Genomic DNA, 27,013 nt, shown 5'->3' with positions numbered 1-27,013 from the left:
ATTTAGCCTCCAGGAAGGAGGTCGTGCTCTCCTTGTGTACTTTCTGCGTGGCCAAGTTAGCGTCCATGCCATTCATATGACAAATCACACAAGCGAGATAAGCGAAAAGAGCGAGGCACCCGAGCCGAATCTATCTGCCACACCTTCAACACGATCTTATCCCGCTCTTTCCCCCGATGACGAGATCAAGAGGACACGGAAAGCTAATATTCGGATTATTACCAATCCACAGAGTCGATGTTTAGTCACAAAATGATTCTGCTAATGTGGGATTGCCGCAAGCTTGTGCTAGGAATGAGAGCGTAGACGGCTGCGTTCAAGCCGAAGGCCGAGGAAGGTGCAATGGGTCGTAATATATAAGAATGATCAGTCGCACGATCCAGAGCATTCAATTAGTACCCGTGTCTTGTCTCTTGATCTGTACTTCCTCAAATATTATAACCGGCTGAGCTTTAGATCATGGGCGACATTCGAGAATCAACCCCGACGAAAACCCCCGACAAGGGAGCTGATCAGCCTCCAAATGGAGGACTCACTGCGTGGCTACAAGTCTTTGGAGGTTTTTTCATATTCTTCAATTCCTGGTATATCATCTGTATATTCATGAGGTACTTCCAACTAACAGGAGCAGGGGAATTGTCAACACATTCGGAGCCTTTCAGGCATTCTACGAAGAATCGCTTCTGCAAAACCGCAATGGGTCAAATATTTCGTGGATCGGCACATTGCAAGCATTTCTCCTCGTCTCATTCAGCATATTCAGTGGCCCGATATTCGATCGAGGCTACTTTCGCATCCTCCTCCTCGTCGGCTCTTTCCTCATCGTATTCGGCATGATGATGAGCAGCCTAGCGACTGAATATTACCAACTCCTTCTATCCCAGGGTCTATGTGTAGGACTGGGTGGTGGATGCCTCTTCGCGCCCAGTGTGGCGGTCGTTTCGACTTATTTTACCACAAAGAGAGCACTCGCAATTGGAATAGTAGCTGCGGGCGGGAGTGTTGGGAGTACTATCTACCCGATTGTGTTCCGCAAGCTCCAGCCAGAAATCGGGTATCCCTGGGCGATCAGAGTGATTGCGTTTATTGCACTTGCTCTTCTCGCCGTGAGTACCGCAGTGATGAAGAGCCGACTCGCGCCTCCCAAAACGGCACGGAAAATGGTGGATCTCGCGGCCTTTAAGAGCATGCCCTATGCTTTATTCACAGTCGGGCTTTTCTTAACCTTCATTGGACTTTACGTCCCCATTTTCGACGTCGTGGTGAATGCCCAAGTGAGCTCACTTGTCGGAAAGGATATGTCCTTCTACATACTCTCGATCCTCAACGCCGCGTCTGCGTTTGGTCGAGTAATTCCAGGCCAACTCGCAGACATTTATGGGCCGCTGGAAATCATCGTCATCTGCACTTTCCTCTCCGCTGTTTTTGCGTACGGCTGGATCGGGATCCATGAGTTAGGTGGGTCGATTGGATTTGCAATTATTTATGGATTCACGTCTGGTGCTGTCGTGTCCATTCAGGCCAGCGTGGTTGCGTCGCTAGTTCCAGATGTTCGCGTCATCGGGACATGGTTGGGCATGACGCTTTTCGTGGCCGGGTTGGGCATTCTCATTGGAAGTCCTATTTCTGGTGTGCTTGTCGATTCTGTGACTGGCTCTTTCTCAAAAGCGTTTATCTTCTCGGGAAGTTTTACCAGTGTGGGTGGGGTCTTGTTTCTTGTCACTTGGATTCTGAGAAGGAAAGTTCGTAGAGAAGCTTAGTCCGAAATCACTGAGGCATGAAAATAGCCATGACTTCTGTCAATTATTCAATTCTGAGGAGATTTCTACCAAATTACATAGATCTATTTAGATGTTTTTCTTGAGGACATGGATTTTCACCACCGGCCACATAGAAACCAAAAAGGCAAGCCCACTCATACCAACGCCGGTGAAAAAGGCAGCACGGTAGCCTCGTAAAACACTCCCATTCGAGATCTCGGACTGCACGGTTCCCGCAATCCCTAGCCCAATCGATTGCGAGTAATAGACCACGGTTGCAATGAGTGACGCTGCAATTCCCTGCTGCTCTGGGGGAACGAGTCGACTCATCAACAAAGTTGAAGCCGGGAAGCTGAGGTCAATGCCAAAGGGTGCCAACACGTTGACCCAGAACACCTGGTACCAAAAGCTCTGATGCACCGGCATGGTCGCCAATAGGAGATTGCCAACCATAAACCAGATGCACGAAAAGGCCAAGACGTCCGCGGGAGGTACTCGGCGACCAAGCAGGAAGGTGTTCAGATACGAGGCTACAAACCCTGCAATTGGAACAGGAATAAATTGCACGGCCGTGATCAAGATACTTTCTCCCCGTAACTGAGTGAGGAAGTTGACCAGATAGAACACCAGAACTCCAAAGCTTGACCAGGCCAAACTCATGGTAGCAAGGACAAAGGCACTGTCTTTGGACAAGCGATCGACCGGGATAAGAGGGGCGCTTGCTCGCTTTTCAACGAATGGAAAAGCCAAAAGCAGAAAGAATCCGATGATGAGCGTTGCTAGACTGGACGGTGCAGCCCAGCCAACGGTGGGAGCTTGATTCCATGCCACATTAAACAGCACCAACCCCGAAACACCAGTCGCAGTTCCAGCCCAATCAAGATCATGACGCGGGCTCTTATCTATGGGAATATCTTGCTGTTGAGAGATCATTGCCCGATCAATCTCCCCCGGAAGAAAAGGGATCGTCAGAAAGCTGACACAGGCAAGGAAACAGCAGGCAATGCCAGTGACCCAAAAGATCCAAGGCCACCAGGACGATTCCGCTACTGCACCTGAGATTATTCCCCAGAGGGTGAAGCCTGTTGGCGCTCCTGCCGCGAATAATGAGAACGCGAGGTTCTTTCGCGATCCATCTTTGTAGACGGACCCGAGAATGGCGAGAGAGCTTGGGAGTAACATCGAAGTCCCCATTCCTTGTAGGCCTCGGCAGATCGAGTAGAAAATAAAGGATTTCGAGAATACACTAAAGCCTGCGAGAAGTGAAGCGACAGCCAACCACATCCATGCTGCAATGTAGCAACGGCGATGGCCATACAGGTCACCAAGGCGTCCAGCAGGTAGCATGAATGTGCCTGATGTGAGACCGTAGGCAGCTGGCCCCCATGTGCTCTCGCTGGATGAGCTGGTTGCGAAAGTCTGCCCAATGACATTGCCTGGAAATATTCCCTGAGACAGGCATCCGAGAACAAATACTTGGGTGCACGCGATGCTATCCCTTCCATGGCTTAGCGCAAGTGCAAACGGAAAGTGTCCTTAAGTAAAAGAGCCCGCCACTAAGATAACAAGCGCAACCAGACTCAAATGGCTCTGTTTCCATATATCCACCCGGCTTCTGCGAGGAGTTGCCTCTAGGTGGATTGCTCAAGCCGCTGACAAATATCCTAGGGACGAGGCTTTTAGCGAGCTAAGCGATTTTGTCGAGAGTAACGAGGTTCAAGAATCTTAGTGTTATTCGAGACGTTTTTTGATGTTATCATGAAGCTAGAACTTTCTGAATACTTTCGTCGCTGTGATGCTGCTCTTTGAACACCATGTACGCTGAGTCTGGTCCTAGACAATCCAAAAGCCTGTTGCTACATGAGCTTTATAATCCGACCTTGGCAAGCAAGACATTCTTCGCATTAGATTGGCAGGTTTCATTGAATAAATCTATCTGACATTCTCGCAATTGGTCGCTTCTCCGAAGCCTCACATCTTTTCCTGGCGAGTTTCTCGAATGTACTCCTTGATATTAGGTCGCTTCTCAATAGCTTCTCGAAGCTTAAGAAGTGACTCCGGAAGAGATGACTGGAAAGTGATTAGTGACAGATCCCAGGTAATATATGCTTGTAAGGACCTACTGGAAGAGTTCCAGTTCTCGCTTCATTATCGATAGATTGGTAAACCGCGAAATCGACATAAGAAACCTTGCCTCCGAGGAGGTAGGGACCGTCATTATCGCGGTAATACTGCCCCAGGAGGTTATAGTACTGGGGCACAAACTCGTCCTTGTACTTGTCGATTTTGTTGCTCAGATTGGCTACCCATTGGGACTGCATGCTCATTAGCAATTGGAAACCAAGAAACCTGGGTGATATTAACTTACCCTCCAATCTATGTAGATATCGGAGACAGAGTCAACCGCATATTTCTCTGCGTTGGTCTCGCCGTCGTAGGAGCCAAGATCTCGGGCAAGATATCGTAGGATGGGGATATGCTAATACTCCAGTCAGAACTCATTCAAATCCACTGAAAAGAAATTGGGTTTAGCAGACCTGTGTGAGTATCAATCCCTGGTATTCAAGCGCGGGTACTTTTCCAGTTCTCGTAATACCCTGATCCTGGAGCGTCTTGCTCTTCTGAGGCCAGGTCTCGTCCCACGGATAGCGGACCTCTTTGAAGTCGATGCCAGCATCTTTCATGAAAAGACTATTTTGAATGAGCTAGATTGTTCAAGGGTTGTGACGTGAGAGTGTACGAAGGTATGGAGGGGTGTGCAAGGGCATGACACTTACTTGACAACTTCTCCCCGACCCAACCTGCCAATGTCAAGGTAGTGGAAGATTGCAAACCCCTTTGTAGCCATGGTTATCAGATTCAAACTGCGAAGGAGTTAATTTCAGATTCGAGATTGACAGATTGAGAGATCTTTTTGGACCGAGTCAGATGCAACTTTGATTACCGAGCAAATTACAACATCTTAAAGCTTTTCGGGGACACCCCGAGGGGACCTTAGGAAAAAAGACGCTTACAAATTGGCACGTACATGTTGGCCACCATGGGATTCTAGATTCATCCTTGCATCCCGTATGGAGACACCCCGGGCCAGAGCTCTTGACAGTTATGCGAGTTAAGCGAGAATAGCGAGTTACGCGGACCAGTAGGTTTCCTGTGAGTCCGAGCCAGAGATTCAAAGATCGAAGGAAATTTTCAGAATAGATCACCCGTTTTGCCTTAGATGCCAACATGGGTCTCCCGCGCTCTAATCACAGAATCCTTGATAGAGATTCTAGCCGCCCAGGCAGCGAAGTGCGGATACTCAGATCGCATTTCGATTTTAACCCGGTATCCCCAGCGATAAAGAACAAACAGAAAAGGGTCGACAATAGTAAACGACTCTCCCACTGCATAAAGGCTCTGACTAGAGGCAAACTTGTCCTCTATAAAGCTGTAGCACTGTCGAATTGTCCGCTCCGCCTGCTCTTGTAGCCTAGGAAACATACTCTCATCATCAAGGAACCTTCCTGGCCTCCACAATGCGCCAAAGCCCTGGCCATGTAGGGTTCCCGATAAATAACCCAACCATTCGTATACTCGAGCAGTTTCCAAGGTGGTTTGTCCCAGAAGGAGCTTCTCGGGAACTAAGCATGAAATCGCGGTAAGGATTGCGGGTGTCTCGGTAATGATTTCGCCGTCAAATGACAAAACAGGCACGCGTCCCTTGGGATTGAGTTCCATGAATTCATCTGTGAAATGGCCGACTTGGGCAAGCACTAGGTCGAATTTAAGGCGTGTCTCAAGGAGGATAACGTGGGCTGCGAGTGAGCACGCTCCTGGGGAGTACCAGAGTTTCAAAGCTGGTTGACCGGTCTCGTTCATGCTGGCGCTGATAAATCGATGAGCAGAATCGTTGAAGAAATTAAAAAGGTATGTTGAAGTCTACCAAGCCCGCGCGCCCTCCAAAATACCACGAGTCTAGTGATCACCCAATTGGAAAAGGCTACGCGTAACTCGTTCGCCTCGCTTATCTCGGTTAAAGCTATAAAATGTCAAGAACACTGAGCCGTATCTAATTGAATCTATTCATTTATCACCAATCCACTTCATCACGATTGGGCAATAGCCGACCCCCATTCATATGATCATGAAGCGTCTGATTGAGATCGAATTCCGAAAAAGTCAACCACTGCACCCACTCCCTAACCAAACTCTGACCCAAAACCCATTCACTGAACACGGTTCCTCGATCCCCATCAAACGCATTCACAACAGGTCTGCCTTCATTGACAAAAGCCGACCAGCGGGCAATGCTCAAAGGAGAATACAAGTTACCGCCATCCGCATCTCGATCTCGGGCTTCGCCATAGTACGTCACGAAGACTCGACCGTCCATGTCGGGGAAAAGAATAGATAGCACGCGCGAAGTTGACGATGAGAAGCGCTCGACACCAGGCGGCCCCAAGTCTCGATCGACACGCTTTTCGAGGGTTGACAGGACATCAAGGCTTGAAGCAAAGGCTTTGTTATTGAAAACGCCTTCTTGGCCGACTCGGTCCAATTCAAATGATATCCACCGAAGCCAGGTTGGTTTGGGACAGGATTGTCCGGCGAGGAAAAGCATTGGTGAAAAGCCTATTCTCAGCGCTTCGCATCTCAAAGGACTGTATTGAGCGGTTGAAGGTGGACTGTCCGTGGCAGTCTGGACGAATCGTAGTAGCTGATAGATGAAGTGATAGGTGTCGAGTTCGAGATTGCTGTCTCCGTGATTGGAAATGCTTAGCGCCCAAGTGAGTCGCGCTCGGTAAAATGCGTATAATGCTAGTGCAAGGCAGTAATCTTTTGGTAGACTTGGATGAGGGGACGGGGGGATGGGCAGTTTGTCCAAAGCCGCAAAATTGAAATTTACGGCGTCTGATAGCGCTTCATCGACCATGAACCGATGGAAAAGAATGGCATGGGCAGCTTTCCAATCTCTCAGGCACTCAATCATGACCAGAATCTTGCTCTCTGGTATGGGTCTCAAATTAACACCAACTGGGCACCAAGTCAATTGCTTGATTTCGGCGTCCATAGAGCCAATATCGAGTAATTGCTGCAGCATAACTCTCGGCGATGAGTCCAGAGCCACCTGAGCTGAGGATGGAGATAAGCTAGGTCTTTGACTTTGAATATGCATTGGGTGTATCATTTTGATCACTTTTGGATCCGGCAGGGTAACACGACGAACAAGGTCCAAGTCTTGCAGACATAACTCGATCGCTGTCTTGTAGTGTTCCGATTCTCGGCCGTCTCTGGAGCACATTGATTTGAAATAATGCTGGGCCATATGGATGTGTCGCATTGTCGCTGGAATATTCCCGTCGAAGCACTATGTGTGATTGTTAGTATCAACGATAGACTTCTCCAGAGGGAGGTTTTACCTCAACATATGCAAAAAGAATGAGCACACCCAAAAGAAGGGCCATGGAAATTTGATTGCGAGCTAAATTATCGGAAACACCTTGTAACGCGTTTGCATACGCCCGGATAGCGATCACTTTGGTGTCTAAACCTCGATGGCGGTCGTTCTCAGTTTGCTGGGATAGCAACAATGTGGCCCGATGCATGGATCCGAGCGCGACAATAGCATCATAGACACACTCAATTTCCCAAGCTTCTTGGCAAACATAGTCTCTCCAGTAAGAAAGAGTCTCTTCCGGGAAAATGATCAGCATGGTCCTGAAGAGGAATTGGTGATAGGCCAACACATCGCGGGCCCGAGCATGCGGCCGCTGTAATGAAGTCGGGTTGTTTGGAACCCCTATCAAAGGCAGCCCATCGGCGCGTAGTTGTAGATGTGGTGTGGCATAACCGTGGTGTTCAGGCTCTGTGGAGGGTGAGGCGCTCGTAAGCGCTGTTGAGCTATGCTTTGGTCGCCTTGTCATGACACGGCGCTTCTGTGCATATCCAGCGCACTCGACATTGGTGATTTCGCAGCGCTCGCAGGTTGGTTTCCGTTCATCACATTTGATCCGTCTTGTTCGACATGTCAGACAGCCGGTCCTGGTCCGACGCCTTTTGTCATCCATGACTGCCCCAGATCGCAGAACCAAGATGAAACATGAGTCTTGAAAATAGAATGTACGCGTCTCCTAGCACTCTACACAGCGATATTGAGAGCTGGCAGTCCCAAGATGTCTTAGAGCGAAAGAATGAATTATGTTAAACCGCGTTGATGTTGGCCACGGCAGGGTGGTAGTTAACTTATTAGCCATCGGGCTCGATTATTCAGCATTTTGGAATGAGAGGAATTTCGAGGCCATTCCACTCTGACAGAGAGATTTACGTGGTTGGGATAAAATATGAGCTACGTGATAACTATTTTGCTTGAACCGTACCGTACACTCCTTGGTTTCTTTCCGTATAGATATTAATGTACAAAGATTCTCCGCCGAATCTAAAAACTAGCCATCTCAATCCAGGTAGCCACAAACCCAAGCCTCCGTCCGCGGTCTGCAGCCATGCGGCGGGAAAATTCCTCAAAGCTGAGCTTTGCTGCTCCGCTGCGGCCGCGCTCCTTGGCTTCGCGCTCGACCTGGTTCAGGTACGCCCATCGGGCAATGGTCTTGGGCGACGGTTTGTGCGGGCCAGAAGGTTCCGCCGCTTGGTCGGTCGACGAGGTCGGCGGTGGGAGTGGCTGCATAGGTGAGGGAGGGGGTTTGGGCGCTGTGGCTTCGGCTTCGGGGGATGAAAAGTCGGGAGAAGACGGTGCGGGGAGGGAGGTTGTGCCGTTTGGTTCGAGGCGGAGCTCCAAGGGGAGGTCGGAGGATTCTGGTGAGGCTATCACAGAGGGCTGGTCGCGGAAAGAAAGACGAGGTCGAGCGAATTCGGCGTTGGGACGGTGTTGTGGTAAAGTAGGATCATTGTACAGCTCTTCTTCATCCGCAAGTTGCGAGATATCTTCTGAGGACTCCGGACCAGATGCATCTGACTCAGTTTCATCGTAATCCTCCTCGAACGGCCGGTCTTGACCAATGGCAACATCATGTCCTGGATCACCGAGATGAGAGGGCCGAACATCGTCATCGTTGTCGTCGTCCCGGGGCGATACAGCCCCTGGGGATGGAGGGGCCAACACTGGCCCTATGTTGACGGACTCCGCTACCGGACTGAGCACGGCATAGCCAGAGCGCTGCAAGAGGTCATCCAGAGACCTTTCACTGGTGACGGCCCGCAATTCTCCCTCGTTGCTTGCCTGTGCCTCCTTGATGGTGCCTTTTTGGGGATCAGCTTTCTCCACAAGCTCAATCTCCTGAGCCCATGCCTTGCGATCAGCTCGTGTCCGATACGCTTCCATGATCAGATCCTCTTTGGGTTTGAACAGTATATCGAGAAGCTCGTTGAACCCCTGTTGCGTGACCTGATACAAGATCTCTTTGCCCACATCTTTTTCGACTTCCGGGATCTCGAAACCTCCCCACCGTTCCCCAACTGGTATGCTCCGGGACGATGTTGAAGGGTTTGAGCGCACATCGTAATCGTCGGTGAGGTCGTCCTGAAACCGCACCTTAGACGATGACCGCGAACGGGAAGAAGGCGGTTGCGGCTCAAAGGTTTGCGGTACATGGAGCTTCTCGTCATCACTGAGATCGTCATCCACGGCCGGATCCCGTTGATATCCCTCCGGGACGGTTGCACCATCTTCTTCATCCGTGTAGAATGCCCGGCGTCTCCAGCGCTCATCAATACCATATCGTCGCGCCTCGTCTACTCGACGCCGATCGTCATCGCGCATTCTGTGATACACCGAGGTAGCAATACGAGCTCTGTCGACGGGATCGGTAATCTCTTGAGGAGGAACATACGTCCCCAGCGCGTCGATAATGTCTTCTTCGTGGATATGTTCGGCTGGTGGCCAGTTGCCGCTGGCAACTGAAGAGCCGGACTCGTCAGAAGATTCGCTGGCATCATCGTTATCATCACCACCATGATCAAATTCCGCCTGGGAAGCCTCGACCTCGGCACGAGGAAGGCGAAGTGTCGACGGAAACAACGGACGCACTCGACCGAACTGCTCTCGCACAGCCGCGTCACCAACGATTGAGTGTCGGTCACCAGTATCGTCACCGTCCTGTCGCAAGATACCTTCATTGTCGACGATTTCCATATCTCCATCCTGATTCGGCCGTTTACCCTCACCAGTCCGTGAAGGCTCGCCCGAGGGAATGTTGCCTGGAAAAGCAGAGCTGATAGGCTGGCTACCAAGAACGACATCTCGAGCGCCGCCCTCCAAAAAGTCATCCTCCATTCCAGCAACCATATCCCGGGTGAGCTCCCGACTGAGAGCATAGTACGCTCTGAACACTCGGAGGAAGTCCTTGCGCTCCACGTAACCATCTCCATCGATATCGTATCCACGAAAGACACGCCGCAGCCTTTCATCGTTGCTTTTATTATTCAAACTCGCCAGCCCCTTGAGGAACTCTTCAAACCCGATGAGGTTGTCGTTATTTGTGTCGTAGAACGCAAACATACGGTCGTAGATGAGACTGGGAGGAGGCGGCCGAATGGAGGTGTTGGGCACAAAGCACCGGTCAAATGTTTTGCGGTCAATGGCCATGTACAACTTGTTCGGATCATCTGCCCATTCATAGTTTGCCAGGCAGCGGAACTGGTCCCAGAGGGCATCGAGCTCGGTGTTTTCAAAACCCGTCTCCTTTATGAGGCGCTTGGCCAGGGTCCGTGGAAGGCTGCGTGGGAGCATCGCGGGCTTCCCAGGATACCACACAGGCTGTGATTGTCGTGGGTTGCCCAAGAAGGGAGCCGGAATCCGCACCTTGTAGAACAGATGCGTTTTGATATGTACTTGCATCGCCTCGCATGTTTCACAAAGGTCATAGTCGATGCAGTTCGCACATCGGTATCGAATACCCTGGATGGGCATGGCGCCGCAGCTGTTGCAAGTCACGCCCCGGTGAATATAGCCATCTCTCCGCGCCTGGTCCTCGGCAATGTGATAGAGCAAATTTAGCAGATTCTGTCCCTCTCGTGTCGGAGAGGTATCATTGTTCCCATCTCGCCAGGAGAAGACACTCTGGTCATCAACCACCGTTTCTGCGCCGTCGAGGTTCTGTGGCGGTCCCGACACTTCCGGGAAGGTGGAAGTAGAGAGCGTTACTCGCTCGCCGTTCTGCCTCCGCCGGCGCAGCTCCTCTCCATAATTTTCGTCTCCATTGAACCGGATCAGCGCCCTCTCAATGCCCGCCCGGGAAATCCCTCGTCGTTGAAGTTGCTCCGTCAAATAAGCCCTTTCTGGGCTGTTGTCTGCAAGAGTGTGTGCGGAGGGGAAGTCGAGAGCAAGAAAAGATTCCAGAAAAGTGTCTTCCATCATTTCGCGCATGCGCTCCGCGTGGGCCGGAGGGACCCCAACCTCCTCCATCAGCTGGTCGCGGGTTGCGAGCAGCGAAGGCAAGAGGCCACTTTCCACGCGTCGTCCGTCTTCGGTCTCGATGCGAAATGTTCCGTACACTCCATTCTGCCGCTCCAGTTGTTCGAGGTGGGTGATGGCTCGGTAGGACGGGGTCTCGAGCAGGGCGAGTTCTTCGGCATCGCTTCGTCGGTGGCGGCGCACGGCGTTTCGACGTCGCAGCGAGGGTTGGGAACGCCGTGGCAGAATGACATTGTTATGGATGTAGACAACTGCATAGGCCGCTGCGACACCGGTGAAGAGGTAGAGGATGGGCCGGTATCGTGTCAACGAGACCGGCCCCGAATGCGGTGTGGGCATGGCCGCTGAGCTGGAAGCTGCAAATGAAACTGTCAGGGAAATTGAGGAGAGATCATTGTTGATGAATTGTCTTGGAGAAACAGAGGACAGCAGAAACCAAGTTCTAGTGGTCGGAGTGAGTGAGTGATCGGCGAAGGTGTAGGTGCCAAGTGGATGACGGTTTTTGGGAAGGGTTTGGGGTTTGGAGCTCGGACATCACGGGGTTAGGCACTACAACATTAGTTCGCCTCATAGCGATTTAGGGGAGAAATAAATTTGTCGAAATTAGCAAGATAAATATGGCTTTGTTGTGGAGCAGATACTGTCCCTCAGATATACGTTCGAGTTACACTGCTATGCTGCTCCTTGCTCTATTGGAAAGCCCATATGTACTTCATGAATTAACTATTTTGATTATATACATTAACTTTCCTCACAAAATTATAACTTATTCACCCTCATAGTACCACTTCATCTATACACATAGCAGAAAGGCCCATCACTGGCACTCATAAGATCCTTCATAGCAATGGGTCTCAGGTTCGCCCAGCCCAGGTCAATCACAGTGTCAAGGGTGGTATTCGGCGAAGGCGGCTGGTTCAAAAACGTGCCAGTACCCGCGATAGCATTCTGGCGCGTCTCCAAGTCCAGGTTCTGCCAAATCCACCACACGCGGTCGATCATGCCGTGATGAAGCCAGAAGGCCGGGTCACCGGGACTCGTGAAGACGTCGCGGCCAGGATCACCGCCCATCGCATAGTGGCCGCCGCCATGGACGCCAATAGATCCACTGCCCGGAATGCCTTGCATGGTCATTTCGAAGTCCCAGATGTTGTGGTTATTCACGATCAGTGACACGATGGATGTGTAGTTGGCGTAGCGTTGCAGGATCTCTGTGGTCAGGTCGCGCTTGAAACAGCGTGGGTTGTAGTCCATCGGGTGAGCTACTTTGCTCAGGTTGCCGCCGCATAGCTCCAGAGAGGCCGGGCCCAGATTGACCGTGTAGTCCTTGAATGGTCCATTATGGACGCATCCTCCCCCCGTGCCAGCCGGCAGAGATATGGGAGCGAAGTTACCCATTTTTAGTTGGATGTCTTTCTCGTCGCGGATGTGGAGGCCGTTGCCAGACATGGACGTCTCACTTCCATCGAAGACGGGCGACTTGGACATATCGTTGGTATCGGCGCCCCAGTCCCAGTACGGATAGTCGCCAGTATAACCACATTCATCGCGCAGAGCGGTTTCAAATCCATGGACGAAATACCGGTGCCAGGCCAAGAATGTACCCTACTGCAAATCAGCATCGGACAAAATAAAAAATACCAGAAAAACCACGTACAGAGTAATGGATTTCCATAGTCTGGTTGATGTGAGTTGCCACAAAGTCATCGAAGCGAGTCTTCGCCCCCGGAGCCAGCTTCGAGGGAGTCCGCGCCGGCAGCCTTTGTAAACAGAGCACGGAATCGATATACTCCCTCTTATCCCGGTAAGAGAAGTCCCTCCAGTCACGCCGGACTCGCAGAGTTAGCGCATTGCAGCCATCTGGGCTTATCGGTTTTCCCTCGAAGTTCTCAATTGCGTTTTGGAGAGCAATCTGGGACAGATGATCTAGCTGAGCTGCTGCGGCGGCTGTCTCCGTGGAGGCAGCCGTGGGTGTTGCCGGGGAGGGCGGAGGACGGTGGTGGACATGATGGCCATGTCTATGGGCGGATGCGGGCACGCCTGGGATCTGAGATGCCAGAAATCCCAGGGTGAGAAGCGCAATGGCAACCATGGTGACGCCTAGAGGGAGCAGTCACTGCCAGACGCGACGGTGAGAATGAGAAGGAGAGAAGACTCGCGCGAGATGTCCAATAATAAAGGGATTGAGACATTCTAATTGCACCGAGCCAGCACCAAGGCCAAGGCCAACGCAGGATGTCCAGTTCCGGTCCGGGGAAATGAGCCCAGACCGAAGCGCGTGGGTTTGCCAATGGGGCTCTTCTTTTTTGAGCCCCCAATAGGCGCAATTGGCTCGAAAGATCCCTGCGAGGAACCTCGAGTTCTAGGCATTGTTAGCGTGGTAAATATCGGGCTCCCGGCCAGATGGGGGACCGCGACCAAGGATGGCCAAGACGGGTGTTGCCAGTAGAAGCAGGGATCAACAGGGCCCAGGAAAAAGAAAGGGAGCGAACCAGGCCGAGCAGCGGCCAGATCGAGTGTGGGGGCTAGTCTTGCCCCAGGGTCTGTGCAGTGATCACATTTTAACCTTTTAGAGGGAGAGCTATTATGGTTGAGTAGAGACAGAATGAATTCCACGGGTCCTATTATACAAGGAAGAACAGAAGCAGCTATGAACTCAAACTCTAGATCGTTATCATTGCCAATTTTATCAAAATACTATGCATATTTCCCCCATCCATCTACTTCCCATCACATACAAATGCAAAAAGGGTATGTACCTACGGCGTCCGGATAGAAAAGAAATGCCAACCCTTCACTCACCCCCTCGACACTATGTACTGGTCCATCCAGTCCTCTCAGCGAGTGAGCTTACTCTCCCGAATGAAGAAGCTGCTAAACAGCGCGAAGAACACCACCACCACCATAAAGCCGAAGCCCTTGTTCGTGGACCAGCCGTAGCAGCTGCGCACGATCTGGGCGATCTCGGGATCGAGTTTCTTGATGAAATCAAGACTCTCGCGGACGCCGTCGACAATCTGGTCGATGTTTTTGCTGCTGTGTAGTTCGGAGCGCAGTCGGGCGCGGAGGAGCTGTTGGACTACTGTCGATGAGAGAGACAGGCCGATGACGGAGCCCAGGGAGCGGAAGAGATATGAGCAGGCGGTCACGACGGCTTGGTCTTCGTGTGTAGCGTTTGAGACTGGTGGGTTGGTCAGTAAGTTTTACAGCGCGGAGAATGTCGAGAACTTACTCAGGCCAATCAAGGTCGACGTGACTCCGATGCCATTGCCAAACGCGGCAAGGACCATTCCTATAATCATCATGACCGTGTTTTCCATGGCCGTGCCGGAGAAAAGATAGACACAGAAACACCCCGTCGTCAGGGAGGTGTATGCGGCAACAGTCAGCCAGTAATACTTCCCAGACCATTTCATGACAACACCCGCAACCAAAGAGCCAGTCACTCCGGCCAGGATACTCGGAAGCAGACGCAGACCCGCGACAGTGGCAGATACGCCATCGACCGCTTGGAAATACAACGGGATATAGAACAGTGCGGCGAGCCAGCCGCCAAAGCTGAAGAAATTGCAGCAGTAGCAAGCAAAGACAGTCCGGTCGAAGATGATGTGTCCCGGCGCAAAGGGCTCGGCCGCGAGGTAGATCTCGACCAGGAGGAAGAGCCCGAATAGCACGACTGAGACGCTCAGCGAGATGATTGTGATGGGCATCTTCCATGAGACGTTGCTGCCTCGGTCAAGACCCAGCAGGAAACCGAATACGGCACCGACGAGGACGATGGCGCCGAGGAAGTCGATGCGTCGGAGCTTGGTCTTCCAGTGGGCGCTTTCGCGGGGCGGGAGCTTCAACATGAAGGATACGGCGACAAAGGCAATAATGCACAGAGGGAATTGTGCCAGGAATGCCCTGCGGAGAGACTGTCAGAGAAGAAAACTTTCGGTAGACAACGAGGGAATACACACCAGCGCCAGCCAATATAATCGGCCAGAATTCCACCTAAGAGGCATCAATCAGTATTGATCCGTATACAAAAAATGATTGGATGGCCATACCTAACGGCGCACCCGTGCCCGAGCCAGTGGCATAGATAATATTGATAATGCCCTGCCACACGCCCCGATCCCGCAGCGGAACAATATCACTCATCAGGATACTGACCACGGTAGTCATGCCACCGCCACCAATACCCTGGAAGACCCGCGCAGCAATCAACTCATTGATATTGCGAGCCAGCCCGCAGAACAGATTGCCTATCCCGAAAATGGCATACGCGAACAGCAGACATTGCTTGCGGCCAAAGATATCAGACAACTTGCCATACAGAGGCTGAAACGAGGTGAGAGTGAGAAAGTACGAAGTTGCAATCCAGCTCGTCAAGTTCAGGGCCTTGAGATCACTGCCGATTTGACCATAGCTGGCCATGATGATTGTCTGGTCCGCAGCTGAGAGGAAAATCTATAGTATGTCAGGTTAGTCATGTTCATTTACGAGGTAAACGGGGATCTTTCGTACTCCCAGGGAAATGGCAGGGACAATATATTTGAGCTGCTTCCGCGCATCGGGGAACGGCTCCTTTGCCTGCTCTTCGTCAATCTGCGAGGGAATGGCCCCCGTGGAGGGAGGATGGGCATCCCCTTGCGCGCCCAGCAGCGGGGATGTCTCGTTGGGTTCTTGGTCTGGAGGCATTTTCCTTGTCGAATCTTGCCCCGGATTGTCCCCAGCAGCCCAGCAGATCCTCCCAACCCTCAATTCCCGTGGAAACCGTCGACACCCTCAAGGCGGCACGTGTTGATAAGGCACCCCCGCCTTGGTACTGCCGATTAGCCGATATCGGACCAATGAGAACTATACGTCGGCAACTAGGAGTGATGAGATTGGGTAGTAGATAGATGGATCAAATGCAGCGTCAAGGATATCTAAGCTAGACTAGATCTCAATTCCCGTTCTTCTCTTCCGCCACCGGAATCGGGATGGGCCCGCCAGGCGAATCGGGCAACCGTGCCGTCAACACCTCGACCCCATCCTCCGTCACCAGCAGTGTGTGCTCAAACTGAGCCGACAGGGACCCATCAGCCGTCGTGCTGGTCCAATCATCCGGCCAGGTGCGGTCGCGGTGCGTGCCCAGGTTAATCATGGGTTCGATCGTAAAGCACATGCCGGGCTTCGCGGTCCCGACAGCCTTGTTTTTGCCGTAGTGAGGAACATTGGGCGCGCAGTGGAACAACTGGTTGATTCCGTGCCCGCAGTAGGTCTTGACAACGCTGCAGTTGCGGCTCTTGGCGAGTTTCTCGATCACGTTGCCGGGGTCCCGGAACAGCATGCCAGGCTTCACCAGGTCAATGGACTTGTCGAGACACTCGCGTGCCGTCTCCACCACGCGCACGGCGTCGGCGTTCGCGCGGGACTTGTCGCCGACATAGTACGTCTCGTTGAGATCGCCGTGGAATCCCTTGTGGTACAGGGTCACGTCGATGTTGACAATATCGCCGTCTTCCAGCGGCCGTTGGTCGGGAATACCGTGGCAGATGGTCTCGTTGATCGAGGTGCAGACGGATTTCGGGAAGTTCACGTAGTTCAGTGGTGATGGATATGACTGAGAACGAACGTCAGGGTGGTTCCTCCCCCCCTCGGTGGTGGTTATTTCAGCAACATACCTCACGCTCTATGCAGGCCTTGTGGACCACTTCGTCGATATAGTCCGTCGTGACGCCGGGCTTGATCGCCGCTGCGGCTAGATCTAGTACCTCCCGTGCCAGCCGGCAGACCTTGCGCATGCCCTCCTGCTCCTCCTTGTTCAGAATCGTGATGTTGTGCCGGCCGACCAGGCGCTGCTCGGAGCGCGGGATGCCATCGCGAGCATAGTCCGGGTGCGTGATCGACTGGGGGATGGTGCGTTTGGGCGATAGAGGGTACACTGGGCGCAGCGGGCCGGTGAATTGGAAGGACGGGAAGGGGTTAAAGTGGCCGGTGGCTGGATCTGGTTCAGAGACTACCTTCGGAGGGAAGAAGTTGATGAGGAGATTACTCTTCTTGTGTATGGTCTTGTGCTCGGTCTACCGCAGCCTTTGGAGTCAGTCACCAAGTCAACACGGCAGACGGAGAGATCGGATCATACCCAACTCCGCTTGAAACAGTCCTGCGAGCAGAAGAAGCTGTCGGTGCCCGTCTTCAGGCAGGTCGGGCACTGCAGGGTGCCTGCATCGTTGGTACATTCCAAGCCGATGCATTTTCGGGCCGTGGCTGCCATGGCGGACAGATGATCGTGAATCTCGTGATCGTCGAGAGAATCAAGAATTATTCGCTTTTTGGCCGCGCGACCAAGGAGCCGATCCACACTAAGCCCGAACAGGAATAATTGTTGCCTCAGGCCACAACGCATTGGATCCGCGCTGAGTCAACACCTTAACTGGTCGATCCTTTCGGATAAACGGGAGGCACGTGACCCCGTGAGTTTCTTCCATCGCTACGACTCATCCCGATGGCGCTCGTCGCCGGCACTCCATGATGGCCGCTCTTCCATCCGGCCAGAAGGTCGTCGTAGTCGGTGCTGGGCCTGTAGGGGCCCTAGCTGCATTGTATGCTGCCTCCAGAGGTGACGAGGTCGAAGTATACGAGCTGCGTGGAGGTATGTTGCCACTTTGGACTTGTGTGACGTTCACTTGCGCCCCTGCCCGTCGACATTGAAATACTCTTCTCTCTTCTTGGAATGTCTACTGTGATGTTTCGGAGATGAATTGATAGGTTCATGTACCTGACGCTGAAGATGACCCACCTCCGCCATAATTGCTTTTTTCCCACGATGCCTAGACATATCGAACCCAGAGGAATAATGGTGAATCTGTAGATCTCCGGGACCCAACGACGGTGCCATTGAACTTCACCAAGTCCATCAATTTGGCTCTCTCCGAGCGCGGCATCAACTCCATGCAACAGTCCCACCGGAGTGAGCTCATCGACAATGTCCTCCGTGATACCATCCCCATGCACGGGCGAATGATTCACGGCCGGGACCGAGGACAGCTCTGGGAGGCGGCGCAGGCCTACGATGTGCATGGCCGAGTAGGTCTCTCCATGCTGGAGGAAGAAAGACACCTGCTAACCCCCTTCCCAGGCCATCAACGCAGTCGACCGAGGCACGTTGAACAACGCCCTCCTCGACGAGCTCGAAAAGACCCCAAACGTCAAGCTCTGCTTCAACCACAAGCTCACAGGCGCGGACTTCCGCACCAACAAAGCCTGGTTCGAGCGGCGCATCCCAGGCGACACGCCGCAAGCCAACGCCGCGGGAATCGCAGGCCGCGTCCCCGAGATCGAAGTCTCCTTCGACTACCTCCTCGGCGCGGACGGCGCCCACTCCGCCTCCCGCTTCCACATGATGAAGTTCGCCCGCGTCGACTACCAACAGGAGTACATCGACACGCTGTGGTGCGAGTTCCGTATCCCGCCGTCCTCCGAGGGCGACTTCCGCATCTCGCCGAACCATCTGCACATCTGGCCGGGACGAGAATTCATGTTCATTGCGCTCCCCTCGGCCGACAAATCATTTACATGCACGCTCTTTGCGCCATCGGCGCAATATGCGGAATTGGAAAATAACCCGCCGTCATTGCAGGCATTCTTCGACCTGCATTTCCCAGGCGTGTGCCCCGGGCTCATTGACCCCGATGCCCTGAGCGAGCAGTTCAACCTGAACCCGCATCTCCCGCTCATCAGCATCAAGTGCAGCCCGCACCATTTCGGCGCCAGCGTCGCCATACTCGGCGATGCCGCGCACGCCGTCCTGCCCTTTTACGGGCAGGGCCTGAACGCAGGCCTCGAAGACGTCCGGGTGCTGTTTGAGATGCTCGACTCCCGCGGCGTCTACGACCCACAGGCAGATGCGCACGCCCGCGCCCTCAACCGCCTCGCTGCGTTCCAGGCATACACCGACCAGCGCTGCGCGGATACATACGCCATCAACGACCTGTCCAAGCAGAATTACCTCGAGATGCGCTGGGGTGTCAAGTCGCCGCTGTACAAGCTGCGCAAGTCGGTGGAGGAGTCTGTAGATCGATATTTTCCGTTCGTGGGCTGGCAGACGCAGTATGCGCGGGTGTCGTTTAGTAACCAGCGCTATTCCGATGTCATTCAGGCTGTGCAGCGGCAGAGCTCGGTGCTGGGGCTGGGGCTGAGCTCGCTGCTTGTTACTGGTCTGGGAGCGGTCTCTGTGCTGATGTGGAAGTATCCGCGGTACCTCTCGCCGGTGTCTTTGATTAGGCATTCTTGGCACCATCTTGCGTCTCTCTGGTTCCGGGTTTTTCGATCGACTGCATATTGATCGAGATGGGTTCTGATGGTGGGATTGGGGAGATGGAGGATATGTATAGTTTGTTTTTGATTCCCTTCTTGGTCAGACCTATAGAATTGACTTTATTCATTGTTTACATACAAGTCAGCACTTTCTCTCGAACCCATTGCATCCCAAATGAGTTGGCGGGAAGTATATCAACACCAACAGGGGAGGACAGGGCCATTGATTGATAGACTATACAATTCGTTTCGTAACCTTTTAATCCCAGTACTTGATAGTCGCATCCAATCCACCAGTGACAACCTTGGACGTCTCTTGCGGATGCCAATCCACACAAGTAACGGCACCGCCCTCCTTCCCACCAGCCATCATCTTATGATACATCTTCCCCGTCTTCCAATCCCAGAAACAGACAAACCCACCGCCATCACCCGAAACAATAAATTGGCCATCCGGTGAGATCTTAAGATCGATCGCGTAGCCGGCATTGTTGTGACCCCGGAAACTCTTCTTGCGGTTCTGGCGGAACTTGTCTGTCGCGCCATACACGACGATCTGGTTGTCACCGGACTGGAAGGCGACGTATTTACCGTTCGGGTGCGCTGCTGCGCGCGTGAGCGCGAACATGTACGGCTCGGCGATGAACTTGATTGGTACGGGGATGCCGTATTCCCATGCGCGGAGGGACTTGTCGTCCGATGTGGAGATGAAACGTCGGTTGTCGTCGACGAAGGTGAGCGTGTTGATCGCGGCCAGATGGTGGTCGTATTCTTGGACCAGCTCGCCCGATCGCGTGTCGAACTGCACGATCTTCTTGTCGGACATACCGGCCAGGAACTCGTGCGAGTGCTCGGGACCGGGATTGAACCGGACGACGTGCGGCGTCTTGCCGGTCGAGAATCGGCCCAAACACTTCCCGTACTCGGTGTCCCAGAGTTTGATCTGTCGGTCGTACGAGGCTGTGAGGAATGTTTTCCCTGACGGATGGAAGTCCGTGTCCGTGATGGCCTTGTTGTGGCCAGAGAACGTGCGCAGCAGCTCCCGCTGATGATACACATCCCAGATCTTGGCTTTGCCGTCTGCAGCCGAGGAAAGGAGCAAATGGCCTGACTTGGGAAAGAACCGCAGAGAAGTAATGGGCTTCGTGTGAGACTTCCAAGTGTGAATCAGTTTCTTCGGCACGTAGTTCTTGACGCTGCCGACTTCCTTGTCTAGATCAATATCGAGATCCTGGGGCACATGCATGTACGTCCGACCCTGGTAGTCGTACTGCTCTGTGCCGTGGAATTCGGTTCTTTCCACGTTGGTGAGATCGCCCTCGTACTCAGTCGCGGCCTTGCTCATAGCAGGCATTGGTGCACCGGAGGCCAGAGTCTCATCTTCCTCAACCCACTCCTCATCGCTGGCAAGCTCGTGCTCCTCTCCGTCCCCAACCTCCACCTCATCATATTGCTCCTGATTCGTATACTTCGCCCACGGGCCCAGATAAGCACCGTCACCCTCAACAACGCCGGAGTCGCCTTTCCTTTGCCGCTTCGCACGCCACTTCGCCGAGGCCTCCTTGGTGGGCTTCATCTGCACCACATCGCGGCCGCCAAACTGCGCCGCATTCTGAATATCGCCGATAAACTGATCCGGTGCCGTGGGGTTGCGCGTGTACCCGAGACTCTGGAACGTGCGATGTTGCGCCGAGAAGGTCGACTCGCTAATAGCCGCCTCCTCCGCAAATCCGGTGGGGACGTTCTTGCGCTTGACACCGTTGCCGGCGCCGGCTGGTTTGAAGGGATTGACGGGCCCTTGCGATGGTCGCATTAGGTCATCGTACGTGGCGTTGTAGGTGAGGGCTTGCGAGGAGGTGTTGGCGAGCGTCATTTGCATGTGCGCGTGGTCCTGTAGAGTTGTTAGTCTTATCGGTCCATCTGGGAGGGTCGAATGAAGCTCCTGCGCAGTGCAGGAGGCCGGGAACCAAACCTCTGTATTCACTTCTGGCGCAGCGACGACCTTGGTTGCGGTCGTCGCCGGTGTGTGGGTGGCTGTGGTATTGTCATCGTCGCTGGAGTCATATCCAGCGCCTAGTAATGATGACATTGTGGGATCTTATTATGGGGACGAATAATATATGCCCGCGAGTAATGGAGAAAGGTGTTGACGGAGGTGGTTGTTGAAGAAGGAATTTTACGGGCGACGGGAGGCTCCCGAGGTGAAGAATACAACCACTCAGCAGCATCACTTTTTTTTTTTACTGAGCAGATTTTTTTTGAATCTACTTCACTTCAGGTCTACTTGGGAAAATTACAAGTTAGTTGCCAGTTGGGTATCGTACTCTTCATTGCCAGACCGCGCAGGAGGTATATACAACTCACAGGCCGAAAGACATAGCAAGATCAACACGGAAAGATAAAAAGAGAAAAAACCAGCTTCAAACATCAAGAAACAATTACAGCCAGAAGAGCATACTTGAGCCACACTGAGCCCAACACACAATCACGATGTTCCGGGACACCCTCCCTCCAAGAGAGAGAGAGAGCAGACAGCCACACACGACAACCTCCATTATTACTCACGCCAACCAGACCATCTATCGCAAGATTGAATTCGAGAGCGCATCATACCATTCGTTCTTCATGATACTCAACTTGCATAGGGGTATAATCGCATTTGTATATCGCATTGCGCCGCACCGCAGCATGACTAGCGATGAGCTAGGCGGGACGACCATGGCGTACGGCGGTTTCGGTCTTTTCGCGAAATCAGTTCTCGTCGCGGATGAGAGCGACGATCATGCTGTACAGGTAGAAGAAGAACATCAAGAGGTGGAAACCAAGCTTGACGAAGGATTCCTACACAAAACCGAACCCCCGAGTTAGCAAATCGTTGATAGGTAGATTTTCAAAGAGCAAAACCCACCTTCTTGTGTACATTCAGCTTCCGGAAAATCTCCGTCGCGTCCAGAAGATGCTGGTTCTCGAAGATCTTCTTCGCATTGAACGCCAGAAGAGGCAGGTTCAACAGGATCGCGATCCAGTAGCCATTGATGACAAAGAGGAAGGTCAGGAACGCGTGGACGGCAGCTTCAGGGATGATGTAGGCATTCAGGCGGTTGCACAGGTCGATCGGGTTGATGTAGTCGCTGCGCGAAAAGGGGATCCAGGTCAGTCTCTCTCTCTCTCTTTTGTCTGTGGCTGGCAGGAGGGGAACCACTCACCATTCCAGATCACTGTACATGATCGTGAAGAAAACCTAGATGGCGGTTAGGAAGAGCAGCGAATACGGCGCGCTATGATGAACTTGCCTGTAGGAACAGATTCACGGCATTGATAAGCACCGCGAGCAGGTAGAGCCACGCTTCGCCAGACATGGTGGTGGATGTAGAGGTGAGTCTTTAGTGAAAAAGAAGAAATAAGAAAGACAATCGAGTCACGTCACGGAGGCCCGAGTCTGGAGGCCGATGAGGTAGGATCAAGGTTGGCGGAAGGGAATAGTTGGAGAGGACCGGAATTGGAGAGGTTTTTGTGGGGGGCGGCGCGGCGGCGGCAAAGAAGACGGAGGAATCGAAGAGAGGCTTCGGTAGGTGTGGCCCAAGCTCACACGCACGACAGGAGGTAGGGAGAGTACGTGAACGGGTGGGGACAGAGAAGAAGGGGCTGGGAGTGGGCTGGCAGGAGGTAGGATGAGGTGGTGTAAGAAGAGCAGTAGAGGTGGTGGATCGGAATCGAGCTGGTGCTGAGTTAGCGAAGGTCTAGTAACTAGTCGAATCCAAGCCTGAACGGGTCGGCGGTCGGGCGGCACGGACACTGGGGGTGGGGCAGAATATACCCAAGACTAACGGGAATTAGTGTAGAGAGATAAGAAAAGGGATGGAGATAACTAGGCAAACGAGAATACGATGATATGTAGCAGAGAAAGAATTCCCGGATGAGCCACGAAGCATGAGGCTGATCACGTGGAAGAGAGTCAGGGAGGTATCCCGAGGAATGTACACGACTCAATATATGCTCTAAGAATAACTAGTTCCTGTCCCAAATCCTCCACATCGGCTCATTCATCGCTTCTCCACTAGCAGGAAATGCATGGCAGCGTATGCAATGAGAACGAACGCCCCAGAGATCACTGCGAGGCCGATGACATCACCCCACAACGCCAAGGTGTCGAAGCCAAAGGCACTGAGGATCGACGCCCCGGGGACTTCGATGTCCAGCCCGTACTTGTGGTCGATCAGAGTGAGGAAGGTCACCTCGTTGACGATCAGGGCCTCGAAACCATAGTGGAAGATGGACAGCTGGACCAACAAATCAGTATGAGTGTGAACGTTACCGAATAGAAAAACTTACCGTCTGTAGCCACAAAGCGGAGCTGGGGATGGCATCGTGGTTCAGCAGTAGCCCAGCGAAAAGCAAGCTGAAGAGCATCACCAGGCTGCCGATTAGGTTGGCCACGCCGCCGTCCCGGAAGACAATGCCAATGAACAGGCAGATGTTGGCGGCAGCCAGATTAAACAGGACCAGGACCAGCAGGAACCGGAAGAACTCGGGCCATGCGGGAATCAGGCCGGTCATCGGATACACAATCATTCCCATGATGATGGGAGGGATCAGTCTCAGCGGCACCACGTCAAACACGACCTTGGCTGCAAAGTACGTGACCGGATGATAGTAGCCATTGGCACGTTCGCGGACGAACAAGAGCCGCTCCGTGGAAAACACCGTGAGACTGGTCAGAGTACTGAACCCGAACAAGGCCAGGATGAAGAAGAAAAGACCGAGGCGGTTCTGGAAACCCTTGATGTCGTCGGTCAAACCGTAGAAGAGGTAGCCGGAGAGAACGGCCAGCAGGATCGAAATGGCGTAGTGGGTGAGCATCAGCATCGGGTTGCGGTAGAGGTTGCGCCATGTACGCTGGGACAAAATGATGAACTGTCGCATCAACCCGACACGAGCATAGCTCTTCGGCTGGGATGACCCAGACATCAGATCCGAGTTCGCTGAGCCATTTGCAGCCTGGGCGCTTTGCACCGCATTCACAATCTCATCATGGACCGAGCGACACACGTAAGAGTCCGCATAACCAGCCACCAAAATGTCCAGGTCCGTTTGGCCGGGTGCTGGGGGAGGTAGCTGATCCGGATCGTCAAGGATCTGAGGCGGGACGTTGCCCTGTTGACGAGAAAGACGCAACCATTGCTGGGTATTTTCAGCCACGTCCAGCGCGGCATCTTCCTCATCTGTCTTGGGAGTAGAGGGGGTTGGCTCATTGTCTTTCCTGCGCGAGTAGAGTTGACGATCTTGTTGCTGTTTCAAGGATACACGCCGTTTGTTCTTGGGTCTTCGGGTGGGCTCTGTCGTGCCACTAGAAAATTCTTCGATGCTGGCATTGGATGCACTGGCAACGGATTTGACAGCCCTCAGGCTGCTCGAAGCTGTCTTTGTCAAACGGGAGCGCCCATTCCCGGGTGATTCTATTTCATCCGTATATGAACGCGCGTTACTGGCGTGCATAGTAAGGTCGACCAGGTAATCGGCAATGTTGAAACCCGCCGGGCACGAGTACCCAACGTGATCGAAGTACTGCTGGCACGTTGAGAACGGTCCAGAGTATACAGTACGGCCCTGGGCGAGAAGCACAAGCCGGTCAAAGAGTGCAACGATGTTGGATCGGGGCTGGTGAATGGTAAAGATGACCGTGCGGTTATACGTCTTGGCCAATGTCACTAGACATTCGACCACGTTGAAAGCATTGTAGGCGTCCTGTTTTTGTCAGTCAAACCGGAACCCTCGAAAAAAGGGAGTATTGTCTTACCAGTCCACTGGTTGGTTCATCCAAGAAAAGGATACTAGGGCTGGTGACTAGCTCACAAGCAATGCCCACCCGGCGCTTCTCTCCGCCCGAGATGCCACGACCCTTGCCCTCTTCTGACCCAATCAATTGGTCCTTGATGTGATAGATGCCAAGTTGCTTCTCGACCTCCAAGACTCGTTGTTCCTTGGCCATCTGACTCATGTCTCGAGGGAGTCTCAGCAAAGCACTGGTCAAGATCGTTTCGTGAACCGTCAGGGTGGGCAGCATGGTGTCCTCCTGATCGACAAATCCGATCATATTCTTGAAATCATGGTCACTCATCTTCTCGCCATTGACGTAGAATTCACCTGCAACGGCACCTCGCTTGTTCTTTCGTGCCAGTATATCCAGGAAAGTCGTTTTCCCAGCGCCGGACGCTCCCATTATGGCTGTGATCTGACCTGGCGTAGAGGCACCTTGAACACCCGAGAGAATCTCTTTACCATTCAAGTAGTAAGAGACATTATCCCAGTATAAAGCCGCCGGTCGATGCTCAGCAAGCAGTTTGGCGGTTTCATCATCTGAATCATCCGAAAGAGACAGACGAACGTAGCCACGGCGCGCCGCACGACGGGACAGATACCAAACAATCAGGATGACAGCAACGACGAAAAGCGCACATCCCGCAATCACTCCAGCGATCAATGGCGTGTTGATCTTCTTGATGGGCCGCTCGTAGCCGGGGACGTCGGTCTTGTACAAGCATTCTCCCGCATTGCAGGCCAGATAGATGGCCGGATCTCCAAAAACAGCACTAATCAGCTTGTCCATCTCCGGCTCCGAGAAAATACTTTTGGTAGTATCTGCGGTCGAGTCTGTTGAAAAACTGGCTGGGCCTTTGATGGTCTGGTCCAGGAAGTCATCCAGATTGATGGAGCCGTTCTCGCCGCAGAGAAAACGGCCGGGGATACACTTGCACGCAGCATTCTCACACTTGTAGTGTGTCTTGTTGCTGGTATAATCGCTCGTCATGTCCCATTCGCAAGTATCCAGGCCACAGTAGAACGACTCTTTCTGGCCGACCCAGAACTGAAAGTTGCAGGTCTTGTCTTCAGCTTCGCAGGAGAATGTCACTTGAGGTTTCCGACCATCCAGCTGGTCGATGATCTTGCGGTTGGTCACATCGCACATCTGGTAGTTCTCCTTGATGGTGACCCCTTGTTTATAACATGTGCCGCCCTGGCCTTCCGGCATCATCGCATCGCAGGCGCTATCCGTGGCGCAGACATTACAGTTGATACCTTCCCAGCCATCCTTGCAACTGCAGGACTTGGTCTTCCGCACCGGGCGGTTATCGCCGTCGGCCAGCGAGCCGCAGACGGGCGTCGAGCAGTCATCTCCCCCGAATCCTGGCGGGCAGGAGCATTTCCCATTGAAGGTGTTGCATTGGGCAAAGTGAGTACAGTTAAAGGCGTCAAGTTGGCAGTTGAAACAAGGAGGGCAATCCGGTGGTCGGTCGTCGAGGGTCGACAGGGATCGAGAGAAGAGATCCGAGTCGTAGTCGAAGTCACTCCATGCTGTCACAAATACCGACAAGTAAGCCAGGAAGATCGTGAGTGTCGATGTCGATCGCATGTTGGGTTGCGACCGAAAGCAGATCAGGCCAGCGCCGGTGCCTGGTCGACCGAGGTGCCGGCAAAAGGAAAATGCGGGGGCGGATTCGCCAGAGACTCAAGCCAGGCGAGGAGCGAACATCCGCTTAGCTGGAGAGATAGAATG

At 53.0% G+C, this 27,013-nt stretch overlaps 11 protein-coding genes across 11 annotated transcripts; 1 reads left to right on the top strand and 10 right to left on the bottom strand.

Moving 5' to 3' along the window:
• Positions 1–1,847: 1,847 nt before the first annotated feature.
• PFLUO_LOCUS4279 (uncharacterized protein) lies at positions 1,848–2,420 on the bottom strand (the record flags this gene model as incomplete). The annotated part of the gene is made up of 1 exon (XM_073781614.1): positions 1,848–2,420. The coding sequence occupies one exon, from the start codon at positions 2,418–2,420 to the stop codon at positions 1,848–1,850; it is 573 nt and encodes a 190-aa protein (XP_073638351.1).
• Positions 2,421–3,731: 1,311 nt separating this feature from the next.
• PFLUO_LOCUS4278 (uncharacterized protein) lies at positions 3,732–4,608 on the bottom strand (the record flags this gene model as incomplete). The annotated part of the gene is made up of 5 exons (XM_073781613.1): positions 3,732–3,830; positions 3,884–4,075; positions 4,129–4,239; positions 4,298–4,451; positions 4,538–4,608. The coding sequence occupies 5 exons, from the start codon at positions 4,606–4,608 to the stop codon at positions 3,732–3,734; spliced, it is 627 nt and encodes a 208-aa protein (XP_073638350.1).
• A 368-nt stretch (positions 4,609–4,976) lies between these two features.
• PFLUO_LOCUS4277 (uncharacterized protein) lies at positions 4,977–5,621 on the bottom strand (the record flags this gene model as incomplete). Its single annotated transcript, XM_073781612.1, has 1 exon — positions 4,977–5,621. The coding sequence occupies one exon, from the start codon at positions 5,619–5,621 to the stop codon at positions 4,977–4,979; it is 645 nt and encodes a 214-aa protein (XP_073638349.1).
• A 2,557-nt stretch (positions 5,622–8,178) lies between these two features.
• On the bottom strand, positions 8,179–11,508 carry PFLUO_LOCUS4276 (uncharacterized protein; the record flags this gene model as incomplete). The annotated part of the gene is made up of 1 exon (XM_073781610.1): positions 8,179–11,508. One exon carries the CDS (start codon positions 11,506–11,508, stop codon positions 8,179–8,181), a length of 3,330 nt encoding a protein of 1,109 aa, XP_073638348.1.
• Positions 11,509–11,958: 450 nt separating this feature from the next.
• PFLUO_LOCUS4275 (uncharacterized protein) lies at positions 11,959–13,261 on the bottom strand (the record flags this gene model as incomplete). Its single annotated transcript, XM_073781609.1, has 2 exons — positions 11,959–12,774; positions 12,827–13,261. The coding sequence occupies 2 exons, from the start codon at positions 13,259–13,261 to the stop codon at positions 11,959–11,961; spliced, it is 1,251 nt and encodes a 416-aa protein (XP_073638347.1).
• A 745-nt stretch (positions 13,262–14,006) lies between these two features.
• On the bottom strand, positions 14,007–15,855 carry PFLUO_LOCUS4274 (uncharacterized protein; the record flags this gene model as incomplete). The annotated part of the gene is made up of 5 exons (XM_073781608.1): positions 14,007–14,350; positions 14,402–15,075; positions 15,132–15,165; positions 15,222–15,624; positions 15,682–15,855. 5 exons carry the CDS (start codon positions 15,853–15,855, stop codon positions 14,007–14,009), a joined length of 1,629 nt encoding a protein of 542 aa, XP_073638346.1.
• Positions 15,856–16,102: 247 nt separating this feature from the next.
• On the bottom strand, positions 16,103–17,416 carry PFLUO_LOCUS4273 (Methionine aminopeptidase 1; the record flags this gene model as incomplete). The annotated part of the gene is made up of 3 exons (XM_073781607.1): positions 16,103–16,762; positions 16,824–17,222; positions 17,285–17,416. 3 exons carry the CDS (start codon positions 17,414–17,416, stop codon positions 16,103–16,105), a joined length of 1,191 nt encoding a protein of 396 aa, XP_073638345.1.
• Positions 17,417–17,673: 257 nt separating this feature from the next.
• On the top strand, positions 17,674–19,486 carry PFLUO_LOCUS4272 (mitochondrial precursor; the record flags this gene model as incomplete). Its single annotated transcript, XM_073781606.1, has 3 exons — positions 17,674–17,794; positions 18,014–18,228; positions 18,281–19,486. 3 exons carry the CDS (start codon positions 17,674–17,676, stop codon positions 19,484–19,486), a joined length of 1,542 nt encoding a protein of 513 aa, XP_073638344.1.
• Positions 19,487–19,717: 231 nt separating this feature from the next.
• Positions 19,718–21,547, bottom strand: PFLUO_LOCUS4271 (uncharacterized protein; the record flags this gene model as incomplete). The annotated part of the gene is made up of 1 exon (XM_073781605.1): positions 19,718–21,547. The coding sequence occupies one exon, from the start codon at positions 21,545–21,547 to the stop codon at positions 19,718–19,720; it is 1,830 nt and encodes a 609-aa protein (XP_073638343.1).
• A 662-nt stretch (positions 21,548–22,209) lies between these two features.
• Positions 22,210–22,817, bottom strand: PFLUO_LOCUS4270 (COPII-coated vesicle protein; the record flags this gene model as incomplete). Its single annotated transcript, XM_073781604.1, has 4 exons — positions 22,210–22,299; positions 22,367–22,589; positions 22,665–22,699; positions 22,752–22,817. The coding sequence occupies 4 exons, from the start codon at positions 22,815–22,817 to the stop codon at positions 22,210–22,212; spliced, it is 414 nt and encodes a 137-aa protein (XP_073638342.1).
• A 684-nt stretch (positions 22,818–23,501) lies between these two features.
• On the bottom strand, positions 23,502–26,869 carry PFLUO_LOCUS4269 (FAD-dependent urate hydroxylase; the record flags this gene model as incomplete). The annotated part of the gene is made up of 3 exons (XM_073781603.1): positions 23,502–23,738; positions 23,791–25,203; positions 25,256–26,869. The coding sequence occupies 3 exons, from the start codon at positions 26,867–26,869 to the stop codon at positions 23,502–23,504; spliced, it is 3,264 nt and encodes a 1,087-aa protein (XP_073638341.1).
• Positions 26,870–27,013: the final 144 nt, after the last annotated feature.

The sequence above is a fragment of the Penicillium psychrofluorescens genome (assembly GCF_964197705.1).
Source record: "Penicillium psychrofluorescens genome assembly, chromosome: 3".
Classification (NCBI taxonomy): Eukaryota; Fungi; Ascomycota; class Eurotiomycetes; order Eurotiales; family Aspergillaceae; genus Penicillium; species Penicillium psychrofluorescens.
This window is presented reverse-complemented; position numbering and strand designations above follow the sequence as displayed.